Below are 18,717 nucleotides of genomic sequence, written 5' to 3'. Positions count from 1 at the left end.
AGTCATCAAGACTGTCATCTTTGCTGAAATTTCTTTCTTTTGTAAATGGTTTTAAAGAGCCCACAACGCCATGGTAGATTCATGAGAGGGTCTGGTATGCTCTTACTGGTGTCCGAAGAACCACCAAGGGCCTCTAGTTTCACCATCACCAAGTGATGAAAATATACTGTACCCTTACGGGTCCATTTTGGTTACATTTGTACATCCTCAGAGATAAATTAACACTGAGGATTTTACTGTGTAGGATCAAAATATCATCACTTTGGGATATTTGGTGTCACCGAAGGGCCCAGAATTAGAGCACCAACCCAATTAGCAGCCTCACAGAGTTGAGTTCAATGAATCTGTCCATTTATTAATCCATCACAGATATACTTTTACAAAAAAATGTAATCATCTAGAGCACATCAAGATGATCAGCTTGACTGACATCAATGGCCCTTGTGTATTGTGAACACAAGTGGCCGACCATATGTGCTCCAAATGCCACTGAACTCCTGATCTAAGCATGCTGGAAACAGACAGCTTGCTTAGATACTTTCCTGTGAGGCTGCTTCATTCATATCTGATACAAAATATGACCAAAGACAGGAAGATAGAAAACACAGATACTTGAGAGAGAGAAAATGAAAGAGACTCAGAGAGTAACGGAGAAGTTTGGGAACATTTGTGTTGCATTGTATGTATAGTACTGTAATTTTGAATGTGTGGATGTATGTTTTCTCAACTTCAGTTTCTATTTTTATCATTGCAGTCTGTGCTCTTTAGTGTGACGAATGTGTACTTTTAAATATCAATGTCACCACTAGATAGACATGGTAGGGTTGGTGTCAACGTGGACTCCAGAGATCCATTTTCGGGTGGAAGTGAGGAGGAAGGAGACTGCACAATTAGCCATGCTTCAATGTGACAGTCTCATAATCCGCTGTATCATATCATATTTATATAGAGATCGTGCTGATCATGAATGATCATATGATATATACGCAGAGGATGAGAGGGGTCCAGATTGGAATGAGACAACTTCCTTTCTGGAGACCAGGAAGTCCAACATAGAGGAGTTACCACAAACTTTGCACAGATATTTGATATACAACTATCTAATTTGATTCTCAGCAATGCCGTTTAGCCTGTCCATAATTTCACTTCAAGGTATATTTAGCTTAGTCATCATTCTATTTATTTTTCTTAGGGTGCAAAACTTTGTGGTAAAACCTTGCATGTCTAAGGACCCTCCAGTAGCCAAAAAGGACATGTTGGAACATACAGCTCTGGATATCTTGGGGCCCCAAATCACAGGCCTTCCTGTTGTACCTGTTGATAACCGTTGCCGTTTTTCTTCTCCGGTACCGTGGTGCCGCTCAGTGCAGTCTTCTCGAAGGGTGGGAATTGTTTGTGCTGGGATTTGACGTTATTGAGATCCACCACTGTCACCTTGGACTTCGTCGGTTTGGGGGGAGTCGGCAGGACAGGAACGGATGTAGGCGGATCTTTCTTTGCGATGACAGGCTTTTGGACCACGGTCTTCACTTTTTCTACTTTGCTAACAGATGTTTTGACCAGGGGGACTTTAGTGACCACCGTTTTAACTTTAATGACCTCTTTGACCTCTGCCCTGATCTCGGTTTTTGCCACCGGAGCTTTGGTGGCTGCAGGTTTCGGTACCTTTGCAGGTTCGGGTTTCGGAGCCTTTGTGGGTTCGGGTTTCGCCGCCTTTGTGGGTTCGGGTTTTGGTGCCTTTGTGGGTTCCAATTTTGGCGCTTTTGTGGGTTCGGCTTTTGTCACTTTTGTGGGTGCAGGTTTAGGAGCCTTGGGAGCTACAACTTTCTCAACAGATTTTGCTGCACTGACGACAGTCTTGACTACTTTTTCTACTTTAACAACTTTCTCAGCCTTGGCTTTAGTAGTGGTTTCAGTTTTCACAACTTTGGCTACTTTCTTCTCTACTGCAGCTTTGCCATTCTCCTTTGCCTCGCCACTGACTTTGTTCTCCGCTTTACCATTGACCTTCACTTTCACTTCAACGGAGGCTTTGCCGATAGCTTTGGCCTCTCCGTTGACTTTCTTCTCTGTGGCTTTGCCATTTCCGTTGCCGTTAGCTTTAGCTTGAACGGTTGCTTTGCCATTACCATTAACTTTCTTCTCTGCCACAGCCTTGCCATTTCCATTCACAGAAACCTTGGCCTCAGCGGCAGGCTTGGCCTCAACGGCAGGCTTTGCCTCAGCCGCAGCCTTGCCATTTCCATTCACAGCAACCTTGGCCTCAGCTGCAGGCTTGGCCTCAGCTGCAGGCTTGGGCTTGGCCTCAGCCGCAGGCTTTGCCTCAGCAGCAGGCTTTGCCTCAGCCGCAGCCTTGCCATTTCCATTCACAGCAACCTTGGCCTCAGCCACAGGCTTGGCCTCCGCTGCACCTGCAGGCTTGGCCTCCGCCGCGGCTGCAGGCTTGGCCTCAACAGCAGGCTTGGCCTCAGCCACAGGCTTTGCCTCAGCCGCAGCCTTGCCATTTCCATTCACAGCAACCTTGGCCTCAGCCACAGGCTTGGCCTCAGCCACAGGCTTGGCCTCAGCCGCAGCTGCAGGCTTGGCCTCAGCCGCAGCTGCAGGCTTGGCCTCAGCGGCAGGTTTACCGTTACCATTAACTTTAGCCTCGGCTGCTTTTCCATTTCCATTAACTTTAGCTGCACCATTGACTTTCTTCTCGGTGGCAGCTTTGCCGTTTCCGTTCTTTGCAGGGGCGGCATCTGGCTTGGGCTTAGCGGCCACGGTGGGTTTGATCTTTGAGAGGAGGATGTCTACGGCGGTCGGCTTAGCTTTGGAAGGCTTGGCGGGGGCAGATTTAGGCGCTTTGGTGGGCATGGGCGGCTTGACTACGAGTTTGGATGGTGCCTTGGCTGGCTTGGCTGGCTTGGCTGGCGGAGTGGGTTTGACTTTGAGAGCAGCAGCTTTAGAGGGGGCTGGCTTCGCATTGGCTGGCTTCTTCTATTATTGCGCATATATACAAATTGATTGAGAAGTGGCGTGTGTAAAGTGAAGGTGCATGTGGACAGAGGCACAGTGAGAGAGCAGAGTGAGAGATGGAGAGACACGGTATGTGGAGGGGTTGGGAGGGGATGAAAAACACGAACAAGGGATGGACAGAAGGAGAGAAAGACAAAAGGGTGGATGTTTTGAGACACGGTGACATAAAGATGGCTAAGGCTTGGATGATTTACTGAGACTGTTCAGGCATTACTGGATACAGCTGGAAATTAGGTGTATTTTCTATGAACAAAATGACCACTGAAAAGAATCAATTAAAAAAGGACATGTCATAAGGTATAATTATTTTGTTGAACAAAAACTAGTAATAGGTAATCAAAACACTTGAAATTAGAGAAGACATGTCCTAGGTCATTGAGAAAACGTTGTTGATGGTAATTGAATCAAAAAGATTTAGCTGATTCTGAATACGTAGCTGGTCTCTCCAATAATGCCATTCTCCATTATTAAATGAATTAAATGACAAAGCAGCATCTTCTTGCTAATGAGGTTTGGAGCCTGGTGCTCTCTCGGCAGAGGCACTGGGGGGTTATGTCAGGTAAAGCTAGTGCTGAACACACACACACACACACACACACACACGCGCACGCACGCATACACACACACACACACACACACACACACACACACACACACACACACACACACACACACACACACACACACACTTCACTGAAACACTGGTATCAGCTGTGCATATCCCACACAGACACTCACACACACACTTTGCTAATGCACCAAGCTGTCCAACTGCGGGTGAGTGAGAGGGAGATGCTGCTTAAAAAGCCAGTAAAAAGCTATGAGGTCAGGCAAGCAGATGCATGTTAGTTTGACTCAGGTAAACCTTGACGTGCATTCATTCATTCAAACACACGCAGTTCCACTTATTGCTACACAGGAGACACATGCAAGGACACATGCTGAACTACCAGACAACACAAAATTGCCCAGACTGGATATTAATATCAATTAAGTGATATAGCATAAATAAAAATGATACACAGAACAGAAAGACTGTGGCATACCTACTTGTGTTTCTATGTCATACCAAGGTCAAGCGTACGAACGACCACGAATGCATGAACCGAGAGAAACGCACGTGCATTGACAATTCCCATGTTGACAAAGACAAAGACAATGACAGTGACACAGGGTGACACAGAGGGAAAACCCATGCGATGACATCCCACAACAAACGTCAAGAAATCATGCAATATACAGTAACAAGCGACAATAGAATCAAGACTTGAGTCAAATAGTATTTGCAAATACTTATATAGTTTGTTTCAATCTACTTTGTAGCGAAATGGGCAGGGCTTATACTGGGCACAGGAGGACAATAAGAGCTGCAGAAAGTCTGGACAATCGCAGCAACGTGAATTCTCCTGAATGTGGTAAAACGCCACCCATCACACAAGCAGAGGAGCTGGAAACAAACGAAAGCCAGTTATTCGTAAATACTATTGAATGTGTGTCTGACACAATGTTTTCCTATGTTATGTTAACCCGGCATTCCATATTATCATCCTCCTGTCAGGATGGACAAACACCCAGGCGCCATTAACATCAACCGCATCAGTCAGATTGACGGGCTTCCGTGCAGATGTTAGAACCAAAGGAATGGAATTATGAGTATCATATGGTACAAGCTTCTTATTCTGTCCCTCTTGTCGTGCGTGGCAGTTGGCATGACCCCGGACTGATGGTGTGCAATGGTGTTTACACGCTACACAGTCAAATCTAGGGTGTTAATTAAGTCAGTGTAAAAATGTAAGTGAAAATGTAAGTGAATGTAAGTGAATTTTTACTCTCTCAGCATTAAATTATACACCCCAGAATTGACTGTATAGTGTGTGTGTGTGTGTGTGTGTGTGTGTGTGTGTGTGTGTGTGTGTGTGTGTGTGTGTGTGTGTGTGTGTGTGTGTGTGTGTGTGTGTGTGTGTGTGTGTGTGTGTGTGTGTGTGTGTGTGTGTGTGTGTGTGTGTGTGTGTGTGCGTGTGTGTGTGTGTGTGTGCGTGTGTGTGTGTGTGTATGTGTGTGTGTGTGTGTGTGTGCGCGTGCGTGCGTGCGTGCGTGCGTGTGTGTGTTACAACACAGCTAATCCATCTAACCCCTCCCCAGTGCCCTGGCCATGTGTACACATAGCAACACACTGAACACACACAAAATGAAAACACATTGAATTGGACGAGGACACAACACATGTTATTTGTACAGTGTAGTGTTAATTATTATTGATGAAGACGAGGTGCACGTGGTGTGTGAGTGTACGGTGTCAATCAAAAAAAGGTACGTTTTGATTTTAAAAGAGGGAGACTGGGTGAGAGAGACTGATGGGAGACGAGAGAGAGAAACCCTACTGACTAAATCAAGGTAATGACATAACGAACATAAAGAATTGTAAACAATCAAAACTGTCTGAGGTCAAAGCGCTGCACGTAAAGCCACTATTAATAAAATCATGACTTTAACAAAATGTTCCGTGTCATCCAAGTGCTGTCCATACAAAGAACATTAATTTTAACAATAACGATAAATGTATCTTTTTTTAATCGTTCTAACTGACGTGGATGGCAGAGTCCATACCACAACTATAACGACAGACACTGCAAACGATATAGTTGGGAACACTCTCGGAGAGATTTGATGAACGATAGAAAGCCAATCAAATCACGTTCAACATTTTACTGAACTTTATCGTTCATCAGTGTGGACGATCACGTCATTATCATTATATTTATCTTTATAATTATCATTCTTGTTCTGGACAGCCATTTACATGGAACAACGCTCTTAAAAAAGCAATACATTTACATGGATTTTACTGCATACTTTATCTCTGTCTCTCTCTGTCACTCTCCAATATCTCCCTCCACACCCACTCCCTCTCTTTTCTTCTCATCCCCCTCTCTCTCCTTCTCCATCCTTTACCTGGTGACTGGGGGTCCGTGGTTGTGGGGAGGAGGAAGGGGTCTGAGAGGAGGTAGTGGGGAGGTGGTCTGTGCTCTCCTCGTAATAATATGGGTATTCATGGTTATCTTGCTCCTCATCAAAGTACTGAGAGAGATGGATGGATGGATGGATGGAGGGATGAACGGAAAGAAAGGAAAGAGGTAGAGTTGGGACAGTAAAAGAAAGCCAGCGAGGAGTAGAGTGAGGGAGATGGAGAGAAAGGGAAGGAGGGATGGGTTGGGGTGAGGAATGGAGGGAGGAATGGATGGATTGACGAAGACAATGAAATGGATAGAAGGGGGAGGGAGGGAGGGGTGGGGGGAGAGGGGCTCACATGACGGCAGAGGAATGGAGGGAGAGGAATGTGTGTGACAGTGGAGGGTGAAGAGTGAGTTTTCAAAGGGTATAGGAGAAGAAATGAGGGAGGGAGAGGTTGGAGGAGCCATGAAAGGATAGATGAAAGTGAGCAAGGGGACAAGGGGATGGGAGGTGGGGCCATGAGAGAGAGGGGGGGAGAGAGAGAGAGAGAGAGAGACAGACAGAGAGACAGAGAGACAGAGGGAGAGAGCATAGCAGATGGTAACTTATTTTCTATTCATCAGGTGGCCCACAGTAAACCTGGAACATTCATTTAACTCTGGTAGTGTAAACATAAGACTGGTCCATTTGTACACTACCAGAGTTGAATGACAGGAAACAGAGTGACCGCCATCGATGAATGAGAAAACCAAGCACAAAAGGCAATGAATAAAACCACACTGATTTATATTCATTCACAAAGCAATGTCATCTCAACAGCATCAACGTGACAGGGCTTGGGGACTGAGCTAGTGACAGATTTGAATTAATTGGGCTTTTCACCTAAAACATAATGGTTTGTCTGTCTCACTTAATATCACACCTATCCCCAATACCATAGTGAGTTAAAAGTTAGATTTTTTCCCCCTCCCAGTGATGGAATGAGGAATCAAGGTGTTTCAAGGCGTTTCATACAAATTATCTTATGAACTACTGTACAGGCTGTACAGACAATTTCTCTTGAAAAGTCAACTACACTGTAGGCTAGAACAAAAATCTGATGCATTGTGGGTGCAATACCCCTTGAAAAACTGTACAATTAATTAACGTACAGTATACAAGTGAGTCAATGACTCAGTCAAGTGACTCAGTGTATATAGCGGCTCCATCTTAAACCATCTTTATGTTTAATCTTTGTTTTTGGTACGGCCCTAGAAAACCAATTAGAATCATGGTTATTTTTTCCCAAAGTGTCAATGAACCTGACACATTCCCTCTGCTTCAACCCACGGGGAGAAAGCAAAATAGAGAAATGATAAAAAAGAAATAAATGAATAAATAAATAGAATAAAAGTTGGTTTGTATCATCCTTTCCCCCTACAGTCTTCCTGTGTTCCATTGTGCTACAGTAGAAACTGTAACTCACAGCTTGTGTGTCACCAATGCAACGTGTCTTATCATCAATGATCAAAATATGATCATTTTCCAGTTTAAAAGGTATGATCAAATTCTATTTAGACAGTATATAATATATCTGTACATAGCAGAAAGAACATACAGTAAGTCCCTGATCGTCTCTAGATCCCTTGAGGACAGAGAGACGCAGAGACAGATAAGGTGAAGAGGAAACTGGATTGATACAAACCAGTTATTGTTGTTGTTGATGATGATGAAGATGATGCAGGGGAGAGATAGAGGGAAAGATCGCCAGCACTTTGATAACTTTGATTGCAAAACCTTGCAGACTGTCCATTCTGTTTAACCACTTAAGCCCTCTTGTCTTAGAGAACCAGACTTGAGTTGCAACTGTACTTTGACAGATTTCTTCTGTCTACATCAAATATCTTTGTCAAAAATAGCCGATCTACAGTACAAGCTCACAATGTGCATCGCATTAGCTCACAATGCGTCGCAATGCGATGCACGTTGTGAGCTTGTACTGTAGATCGGCTATTTTTGACTCAGAATATGGATGCTGGGGTTCAAGTGGTTAATTTGGCTGGCCCTTAATCAAGTCGATATTTAAAAACGTCCATCAGCAACATGTATGTTGCTTTAATACTACAGATGGCTGCATTAGACTTTACACATGTACAAGTCACTCTGTAGGTGAGAGAACTTTCTACATGCATGAGTTTAATGATTCACATCATGATGGATTTCCTTCTCCATTAATAATCCCACCCCACACACTTATATTACGCTTTCTTTTTTTTCTTTATGTGTGTTTGATATTTACGTATATAGTATGCCTTTGAACTGGCCAGAAGCTGCCAAGAAAATGAAGAAAGAAAGTCTGCAGGTTCTGTTTGGGAGGCTGATATGAGCTGTGTGTTAATGTGATTAAGGTGAGATTATGGCCGTCCCTTCTGAAATGAACACTGAACTTGTCTTGTGACAGTATTGTGCGTGCATGCACGCGTGTGTGCACGTACTTGGGCATGTGTGTGTGTGTGTGTGTGTGTGTGTGTGTGTGTGTGTGTGCGTGTGTGTGTGGTCCTGCCTCTTCTCTGTTTGGCAAATGGTTGGGTGGTGTGATTTTATGACAGAGTTGGAGCGCTTACATCAAAATAAAACCTTTGAGAACCCATAATCATTGATGAAAGACTGTGCCAATTGTACGCAATTGAACTTTATTATGAGCTGCGGCGATGCATTCTAAAATGAATGACTTAATTTAGCGTGTGTGCATGTACGTACATCCTGTGTGCTGAATATGTGCATAATGTATATACAGTACATCCATGTGCGTACCTTCAGCGAACGCATATGTGCATGTATACATGTATATACTGCGTGTGCCGTGGAGCGGCATTGCAAGTGTGATGATGTATGTGTCAGATGTATGTGATTGTGTATGTGTAGCCTATGTATGTCATGGTGGTGTGTTACTCACGTATGTGTTGGGGTCCTGAGCCTGTATCTTGGGCAGAGGGGAGTCACAGTCTGGGCTGTAGTGTTCACAGTAGTCATAGGCAGCCTGGGGGTTGGATGCAATCAGCAGCTGCTGGATGTCTCCCTGTAGATTGACGACAAGCACAAACACATCACTGATGATGACTGCTGTCAAAAAGTAACTGCATCACCAAAGTAACTGCACCATTTCCTTTCAGGCAGTGAGCAAAATTTCCGTTCATGGACTTTTATTTTCTTTTCTATTTGTCATTGTGTTGATCAGTTGACAGTGTAGAGCAGTGGTTCTCAACCTTTTCATGCTGTGACCCCCCAAAATAAACCTTTTCATGCTGTGACCCCCCAAAATAAACCTTTTCATGCTGTGACCCCCCAAAATAAACCTTTTCATGCTGTGACCCCCCAAAATAATCATATTTTATCTGGGGACCCCACCACCCTGACACAAGCACTTGGAATGTAGGAATTGGGGCATTCAATTTAGTTTGACTCAGTTCCAAAGATATATATATTGTGTGTGTGTGTGTGTGTGTGTGTGTGTGTGTGTGTGTGTGTGTGTGTGTGTGTGTGTGTGTGTGTGTGTGTGTGTGTGTGTGTGTGTGTGTGCACGCGTGTGAAAATAGCCGATCTACAAGCTCACAACGCCTCGCAGTGCGAGGTGTTGTGAGCTTCTACAACAGCCATTTTCACAAAAGTAGCCTCTTTCTTATATTATTTGACAATTTGGCCAATGTTTGACCATTTTTACAGAATAGTTTGTTTATTACTTTTGATGCAGTAATGGTCTTTTTTATTTAAAGAAATTGAGGTATTAAAAAGGTCTTAAAAGTCCTTAAATTGATGACTTCACTGTCATCTAGGGACCCCCCCCCCCCCCCCCCAAATCATGTAGGGACCCCCCTGAGGATCCCGACCAACAGGTTGAGAACCACTGGTGTAGAGTTTCAGGTGGGGGGGGGTATAACGCATGCGAAGGAACACGCAGTTCCACTGCTCCCTGCTGAACATAGTACCCTGACCAACCTGTAGGTGTTGCTAGTGCACACATTGAGATCACTCTCCCCTGCCAGCTTTTTGTGGCAATTGCGGCCCATTGTGTTCATTTGAGTTTCTGGCCAATCGAACCCCTGTCTCCACAGCGGTGGACAGGAACTTTACCTATTCCGTTCTATTCTGTTACATTCTATTCTGTTATATTCTATTCTACTCTAAACCCCATACCTGGAAGACCTCCTCGTCCAGCAGACGGGCTCCGAACACGGTGATTCCGTTGGTGTCGACCTCAGCGTTGTTTCCGCGGGGGAGGGCCTTGGTCATCTTCTTCTTACAGTCCAGCAGCAGCGTCACGTTCTTCTTGGACACGGAGATGGCGATGCGGTGCCACCTGCAGATGCGGGAGAGGAGAGCGACAGCAAGGCCAATAAATGCGTGACGCGGCAGAAGTCATGGGGTCTGGTCTAAGACTAAACTCAATGCACACACATGCATACGTACATGCACATATGTACATGTTTTCATGCACACGCAGACATACATGCACACGTGCACACACACACACACACCCCTGTACAGTCATACACCACAGATAACCCCTCAGCCCCCCGATATCTTTTTCAGCTCAGACTGCTTGCTGACTGTTTCCCTGGCTCGCTGGTTTACTGACTTGCCGTCAGCCAGGTTGATGCCTCTGAACAGTGGGTAGTCCTCGGGGGCCGGCTTTCCGTTCTGGTCCTCGTACAGGAAGACGGGGGAGCGTCCCATCTCGATGCCCAGCTGCTGGATGCCCTGCTCGCTGTAGATGGACAGCAGGAAGGCCTGCAGGCCCGACTGGGCTTTGACCAGAGCCATGATGGAGAAGTTCTCCGGGAAACGACCTGGTGAGGAGGAAGAGACAGAAACAGAGACAGAGACAGAGGGAGAGGGAGAAGACAGAGGGAGAAGACGGAGACAAAGAGACAGAGACAGAGACAAAGAGAAGACATATGATGTTAGATCACAGGACAAAAAGTAGAGGCCAACCGATGCCATATTTCTGGGTTCAATGCCGTTTTTGAAGAGTCCAAGACCACATATTACCGTTCTTTTGACCGATAATTATTTCCAAAAAATATATAGTATCAATTCAATTCAATATCAATTTGAAAACCTTTGATTGATTAAAGTTTATATTTGAGAAGAATCAACTTAGTAAACACAAATAACCACTTAAGCCATATTCAAATCTTTCCAAAAAATAGCTAATCTACAAGCTCACAACGGGGTTGCGTTAAGATGAGTTGAGAGCTTGTAGATCTAGTATCTTTGGAAAATGTTCACATATAATGATAGGGACACGTCGGGTGCATAATTGCCGATACCGATGTTGTCGATAAAGGCCAAGACCGATACATGGGTCGGGCTCTAACTAAGAAGAGGACCTGGAGACATGTCTGGGCCTTCACCAAGGCCTTGATGGAAGAGTTCCCTGGAAAACAAAACAACATGGAGACAGGAAGAGAGTGGAGACGATGGGAGGGCACAATTCATTTGTACAGTTTCAGCGTCTATTGTTTGTTTGCACAATACAGAATACTATTTGTTTGTTTTGAGAATATTGATGTTTATGCACTGCTTCGTTTCCGTTGCACTGACAGACACACACACACACACACACACACACACATACACATACACATACACATACATACATACATACATACATACATACATACATACATACATACATGCATACATACATACATACATACATGAGTTATGCTCTTAACACCATTACAGCTATAGATTTATAGTCTGGCACATGGGTTGTGGCAAGAAAGAATGCAGGCCTAAATGATGCCTGGATGCAGAGATGATAAATGCTGTACTGTAGATACACTGTAATAACAGGTGTGTGCCTTTTCAGAAGGAAATTCAAATTCCACAAAATGAGAGCTGAAATGAGATTTCTTCACAGCCCACATAAATGTTACCTTCTCCTCTCGCCCCATGCTCCGGGGTGTCAGACAGTGGTTTCAACTTAATTTGTTTTGGCTCTTTCCAACTCATTTGCGTAGCTGAGCTCTCTCGCTTTCACAACACATAATTATACTTCTACACATGAGTGCATAACTACCTCGCCCACTTAACTCTTGTGAAAGTTGAGTTCTCAGATGAGAATTAACGCTAACGTAAATAGCAACCAGTCATGGTTGTAATGATAATGAAAGCTTTTCATGTCTATAGGAATTCATCGCTTAACTTACATTTGGAGCCTGCACTGAAACCATCAACACAAGTACATAGTAATCATTCACACTTTAATCATTTTTAATCATTTTGTTTCCTATATTCTGTATGCTATCTTTATGTTGATGCTTGTTAAGCCTGTAGTTTAGTTTAATACCCTTGTGCACAACCAGAATTCTCACTTAGAATGAAAATGTCTTGAACGTCTTTCTCCAAACAAAATACCAGAGTGGGCAGTGTCTATGGAAAACAGGTTCCTCAGTATTATGTCTGCACAATATTGTGAAAAACTAAAATCATGTTGCTTTTATTCTTTGAATACATTTTGAATTGGATGTGCAGATTGTTCTACATCATTTCTGTCAAAGTGCTCAAAAACGAATGTTAATGCTTAGAACCTAATATGTCTGAATGAAATAGAAAATAAATTCCAAATGCAGGCAATTCAATGTGTAGACCTGAGAAGACTGAATCATCTTTTCCGTTATGGTTCGGTTTACATTAAGGCTGCAACAATCGATTATTTCCGTAGCGATTATTCCACTGATCTCTTTTTCAATTAGTCGAATAATTGAGAAGCATTTTTCTTAATTTTTTTCTCCACTGAATCGATTAACCATTTAAACCCTTTTGCAACCCTTTTGTCGCACAACGGTGTCATGCAAGAATTGTGAAAATAGCTGATCTACAAACTCACAATGCATCACAAAGTGACACATTATGAGATTGTAGATCAGCTCTTTTTTTTTTTTTTACGATTCCTGCGTTTAACGACATACCCAAAATAGGGATGGATTATGAATTGATTAAATAAATTAGTTGGATTAACTGTTGCAGCCCTAGTTGACGCTAGACCTCCTAACTGTACCTGAGAAGAGTTGCTTGGTGGGGGCGGAGATCTGGGCCTTCTTGGTGATGCGGTAGGCGTGGTCGGCGGTTCCATGGCGACGGGAGGAGCAGAAGCCGGGGACTTTCCTGACGCCTTCGGGAAGCGAGGGCACCTGCAGTGCCTTCAACACATCCACCGGGTCTGACAGGGAGAGAGAGAGAGAGACTTTAACTTACAGCAGATAAAGAGGGAGACACACAGACATTGACAAGAGTTCGACTGATGCCAGATTTTGGAGAGTTCTAGACCACCGATTACCAATATTTTTGACTGATATTGTGTAAAAAAGTAAAAAAATTAATCAATTAGTAAAACAAAAAAGTGTGAAAACCTTTGAAAATGTTTAAAAATCTTAGCCTATAAGGACATGAACCAAAATAGGGATGACAGGTTGAAAGTGGTTACAATTCGGGACACATATATCGGTTGTATAATTGCAGATACAGATGTCGTCAATAAAAGTTGAATAATGGCCGATATATCGTCCAAACCGATATATATTGTAGCTGGCTCTATTGTAATGTTGAGTCACATCCACTGGATCTGACAGGTTAAGGGTGAAGAGGGAATATTTCATTCAACCATTAATAAACGCCATGAATTAAATTTGAATTGAGGGAATGAAACAGTAAGTAGAGTGAAAGAGCAGAGTGATAGAAATACTGTAGAGTCAGAGGGAGGATACAGACAGACAGACAGACAGACAGACAGACAGACAGACAGACAGACAGACAGAGATATAGCTTTGCTGTACTAATGCTCATGCTGTTCTGATCCAAAAAGGAATTATTTGGAAGATTCGGGCCGTACTAATGCATTCATATTATATCACTGCAGGGAAGGTGTTCTGTGATGGGGCTTTCTTTATGTTTTACTGCACGTGTGATATGTGAGAAGATGCACTGTGTCCGAGAAAACGGGCTCTCTTCCAGACCACTTCTACACCAACAGAGAGAACAGTGGACCTCAGTTTCAATGAGAGCAGCATTCAAATAGAGCAAATAGAGCAACTGGCTGCCATTGCTGTGGTACTGCTGACTCAGATAAATGAATGTCAAGTCTGTAAACACAAAAGCATTTCACATTTTCATCCGATGTGCGTGCGAGTGCATGTGTATGTATACAGTATGCACGCACACGTCATGCGCATGCCTACAAATCCTACAGTATGTACAAGCATGGACATCAGTTAACCACACACGCACACACACACACGCACACGTGGTCAAAGCACAATGCCAGTCTTAGATCCTGCCTCCACTTTCACACATGGAGGCCAGACGGTTCATCTCTCAGCCCACAGTCTGGACTGAGAAACAGCTCAGTGAGTACTAGAACACTGCCAGGGTTAGGGGTTCCATTCCCTGTCTATAGGCCCAGGAGCAGATCACTAGACACTCTACAATAATAGGTCTGCTGACAGCTGAGGGGAGTGTAGGGCGGTGTGAGCTGATTTTAATTCAAATTAAATTCCAAACTCATGTTGTCGTCTGTTGTCTGTTTGCACAACAGCGTCACACCAATTTCACTTCCCTATCTAGAAGCCCTGATTTATGTGATCAACATGCTGATACAGTGCATATCCTGAGTGTTCATTTAATTAACACTAGATTTTACTGCGTACCCACACCAATGAACAGAACATGAACATCAAGAGTTTTACAACTTAGCCCTGAGCTACAGTATCAACTGACGAATGAACCTCTGAGTACTAGAGGTCAGCCATTAAAGTGCTGATTGATTTGTTATTCATGGAGTTCTAGAACTTGGGCCTAAAATACCAGCTGAAATGAAAGTTAGCTATTTGAAAAAGAGTCCACAGTACGAACCAGGGCAACATTCTCCCAAGACTTTAAGGACACAAAGCCATGTTATTTGGTTAGGGATAAATATGGCCTAAGATTGAATGTCAACGTAAAACATACTGTACTTTCATCCAAAACCTTGATGGGTGTTCAGTGACACCCACCGCAGGTCAGCTGGGGGAGAGGTAATGACTAGAGGTGCATTTACAAAAAAGCATTGAGATCTCCACAACAAGGTAAAGTAAGGCAGAAATTCTGCTCTTATTAGCTCTTGCCTAGATAGAAGATTGATCTCGTCATAGTGGACTGTGGAGGATATTGAGTGAGAGCTACTATAATAATTTATATTCTTTAAAATGACTACGGTATATGTGAATTTTTTCTTTTTAAATAATATATATTTCAAATGACACCCAGTTTAAGGAATTGTGCAGCATGACACTCTTCTTGAACTGGTCTCGTCTCAACCATTCTGTGTTTGGGGTGGGTCTAACTAATGGCTCTTTCTGCTGTTAGCACCCCATTAAAGCTTATTTATAGGCGCACACTCTGGCACTTGTTATAATAAACTTGTGGTGGCAGTCAAACACAGCCTTGGTAAAAGGCCAGGGTGGTGGCGACAGGACTCCAACCCAGATCTGCTGTAATGGAGCTTATGAAATTACTAAGTTTCGTCATTTTTCATTTACAAGCCACATTTAACAAGCTATAATTTCCAGGTTCTATAATAAGCAAGAGATTTATGGGGGGGGATTATGGGATTATGACTGCATGGGCTTTGCATACTGGTAAAGCACAATACAAAAACTTTAAGTAGAGTGATTATCAACAATTATTTGTTTACAGCACTTTTTGATTGCACTCACCCTATATTAGTTTAGTTAGAAAACAGCACTGCTGTATCCACTGTACTGAACACACAGGTTCAGGAGATTTAATCCATGTTTATTTCAACAAACAGAGGCTACAGCTCAGCATGAAGAGGCTAACAACAAACACAAACAAACAGAGGTACAGCTGGAGTGGGCAGGACCGGAATTATAAGGGAAAACAAGATGATTGGCTAACGAGATGACTGGGGGCGTGGCTGGAAAAACACAAGACAAAGACTGACAATGCAGCATGAGACAGGTCAAGGGTTATTTAAACAAGCATAAGAAAGGATTTATAATTTTGGTATGTCTGCGCCAAAACATTCACTTTTCTTCCTGATTCCTGAGAGACCCCAGAGCCTGTCCACCAATTGGTCGTGATGTCACCCTGACAACCAACAAACGACCAATAACCACAAATCCGATCCAAAGCCTGTCGCCCCAACTATGCAGAGATGGCAAAAAATGCTAATTATCAGATTAAATATGGGAAAAATGAACAATCTGCTCTGTCAGTCTCTGCATATGCCAATGGTCAATGCACATACTGCAAGTTCAGGGTGATTTTCCAACCCACTGAGGAGAAAATTGATAATTATAGATGGATATCATTAATTCTCAAATTATAGATAGATAGATTATAGATGATAGATAGAAGAATTAAGGCTCAGGGTTGTATAGTGTACCATAACTAAATATAATTCCACATCAGTGTTTCATGAACTCAGAGACCCCAAAAGGTAAGGTCAGTATATATATAATATTTCAATTAAGTACAAGTGGTTCAAAGCCCTCAAAGTATAAAGAGAGAATATGAAGTTTAACACCTCTAGGGATGACTACCGTGCATTCATAACTTCTTTGCTTTTTTTCTTTATTGCGTTCTACTGTAAGCAATAAGTGAAGCGATGCATTGTTATGACTTCCCTTCGGTAATGGTGTGGTTTCCCTCAAGCAGAAGGTGCCAGGGTTGCCTGGGTGCTTAGAGAGTGACTGTCCCATAGCCGCATAGCGGACTGGCCAGGTCAAAGGTTCAGTCTGGGCCACTCCAGCATTTACAAAGAAAGCGTCAGTTATTCACAACACAATGTAAATGGACCCGTGCTCAAGCGGCGGTCCGCGTGTTTAGGTGACGCCCAGTGTTAACAGTTGGGCCGGCAGCCCAGCAGACAGCAATATTTATGTGGAGGGCACAAATGGCGCGTTAATGTTGACTCAGAGACACTCGACCATCGGCCATTAACGTCATACTGTGACAAAGAAGGAAGTGAAGGAGAGAAGTTGAGTGTGTGTGTGTGTGTGGGGGGGGGGGTGTAATGAAGACAAGTAAAGGGCAAGAGGGTGAAGGGGGAATGAAGTAATTGGGAACATTGGGAAAGAGGAGATGGAGAGACTGGTAGAGGAGAGAACGATGCGGGGAGCAGAGAGGAGAGGAGAGGAGAAGAAGAGAGAGAGAGATGGCAAAGGAGAGCATGAATCATAACATAATGCTACTCTGACTCTCCAAAACAGGAAGCGACTTCAAACAGGTCCTCAGGGGGCCGGGAATGCCAACAGAAGGAAACAGAGACAGAAATAATGTGAGATCAAAACATAAAGTAACAGAAAGACTCGAGAGAGAAGAGAGAAAGAAGAGAGAGAGTTAGAGAGAGAGAGAGAGAGAGAGAGAGAGAGAGAGAGAGAGAGAGATGTCCAGAAATAGTGAGGCAGAGAAAAAGAGGAAAGGTACAGACAGCCAGGTGAGAGAGTGAGAAAGAGAGAGAGAGAGAGAGGGGAGTGTGTGTGTGTGTGTGTGTGTGTGTGTGTGTGTGTGTGTGTGTGTGTGTGTGTGTGTGTGTGTGTGTGTGTGTGTGTGTGTGTGTGTGTGTGTGTGTGTGTGTGTGTGTGTGTGTGTGGGGGGGGGGGGGGGGGGGGGGGTTGGGGTCAAAGGGAGGTTGTAAGGAGGTGTGAAATTGAAGGAGATGCCAGTATGGATAGAGAGAGAGATGGAGAGCAGGAGAGAGGTAGGGAGAGGTTTATAGAGAGAGGTAGAGAGAAGTAGGGAGGTCTACTCTGCACAGACACACAGTGGCTATAAGAACAGCCAGTTGTATGACAGTAAACAGTGGTGGCAAGGAGGGGTGGGAGGGGGGTCCCGGATCAGATTGCATACGTGGGGTCCCCCCCCCACCCCCAATACAATGTACCCCTCTGTTCGCCAGCTCTCTGCCTGGCTGGCCCACATACGCTGACCGGGCCCTTCCTGCCTCAGAGGCCCCCGGCAGAAGAAAGAAGAACCACAGAAATACGACAAAACACACCCGCAAAGATAACATCGCCGCACGGTACAAGCTCCCTCTCTTTGCACTCTGTAGTCTTTCCTCTCTCTCTCTCTCTGTTTCCCTCGCTCCCTCTTTCTCCATCTGTATTTTTTCCTTACCTTAATTGCTTACAGATGGGCGTTGTCCTTTGATATATAAACACCAGCCAATTACACTGTTGCCCTGAAAAGGAGGTGCCCGGGGAAGACCAGCATGTGTGTGAGGCTAAAAGACCTTCACCCCTTCCTCACTATTACCAACCAGTGTGCCCTTGAGCAAGGCATACAGTTCTGCTTAGTGGTGTCCCCCAGAAGCAGGGCGTTACTGTACGAGTTGGGGGGGCAATCCTAAACTCATACACCCTTGTGTTAGCTACTACAGACAACCATACACGTACACGACCAATATAAAATGTGATACAAAAAGATCCTGGAAGTTACTGCCGACCCCCAGGTGAATAATCGAATCTAATAACGACCGATTTGAACCTTTAATTGATGTTTTCAATTACTGCTGTTCTCCTCAGCCACCACTAGATGGAGTAGCTATAGTTCAGTTGTTGACAGACAGATGGGACCATTGAGACCACCAGAGCAATTTTCAAGCCTTCAAAGACATGTGCCCCTCACGCACGCACGCATGCAGGCAGGCACGGCACAAACGCACGCACACACGTGCACGCGCGCACGCACACACACACACAC

General features: G+C 44.0%; 1 protein-coding gene across 8 annotated transcripts in view; it reads right to left on the bottom strand.

Annotated features, from left to right (window-relative positions):
- The window catches only part of col11a2 (collagen, type XI, alpha 2), an 85,085-nt gene that overhangs the window by 53,834 nt on the left and 12,534 nt on the right, over positions 1 to 18,717 (bottom strand). For 3 of the 8 annotated variants that reach the window (XM_080441307.1, XM_080441308.1, XM_080441310.1), the window contains exons 2-6: positions 13,016 to 13,177; positions 10,586 to 10,796; positions 10,144 to 10,306; positions 8,906 to 9,028; positions 1,315 to 2,979 (exon numbers count right to left, since the gene is read on the bottom strand). In XM_080441307.1, coding sequence (XP_080297433.1) covers positions 1,315 to 2,979; positions 8,906 to 9,028; positions 10,144 to 10,306; positions 10,586 to 10,796; positions 13,016 to 13,177 — 2,324 coding nt within the window. Of the gene's footprint in view, positions 1 to 1,314; positions 2,980 to 5,970; positions 6,097 to 8,905; positions 9,029 to 10,143; positions 10,307 to 10,585; positions 10,797 to 13,015; positions 13,178 to 18,717 lie in introns of all 8 variants that reach the window. The other 5 variants (XM_080441312.1, XM_080441313.1, XM_080441314.1 and 2 more) reach the window with 3 other exon arrangements.

Source organism: Gymnoscopelus braueri, assembly GCF_963280865.1.
Source record: "Gymnoscopelus braueri genome assembly, chromosome: 11".
Classification (NCBI taxonomy): Eukaryota; Metazoa; Chordata; class Actinopteri; order Myctophiformes; family Myctophidae; genus Gymnoscopelus; species Gymnoscopelus braueri.
This window is presented reverse-complemented; position numbering and strand designations above follow the sequence as displayed.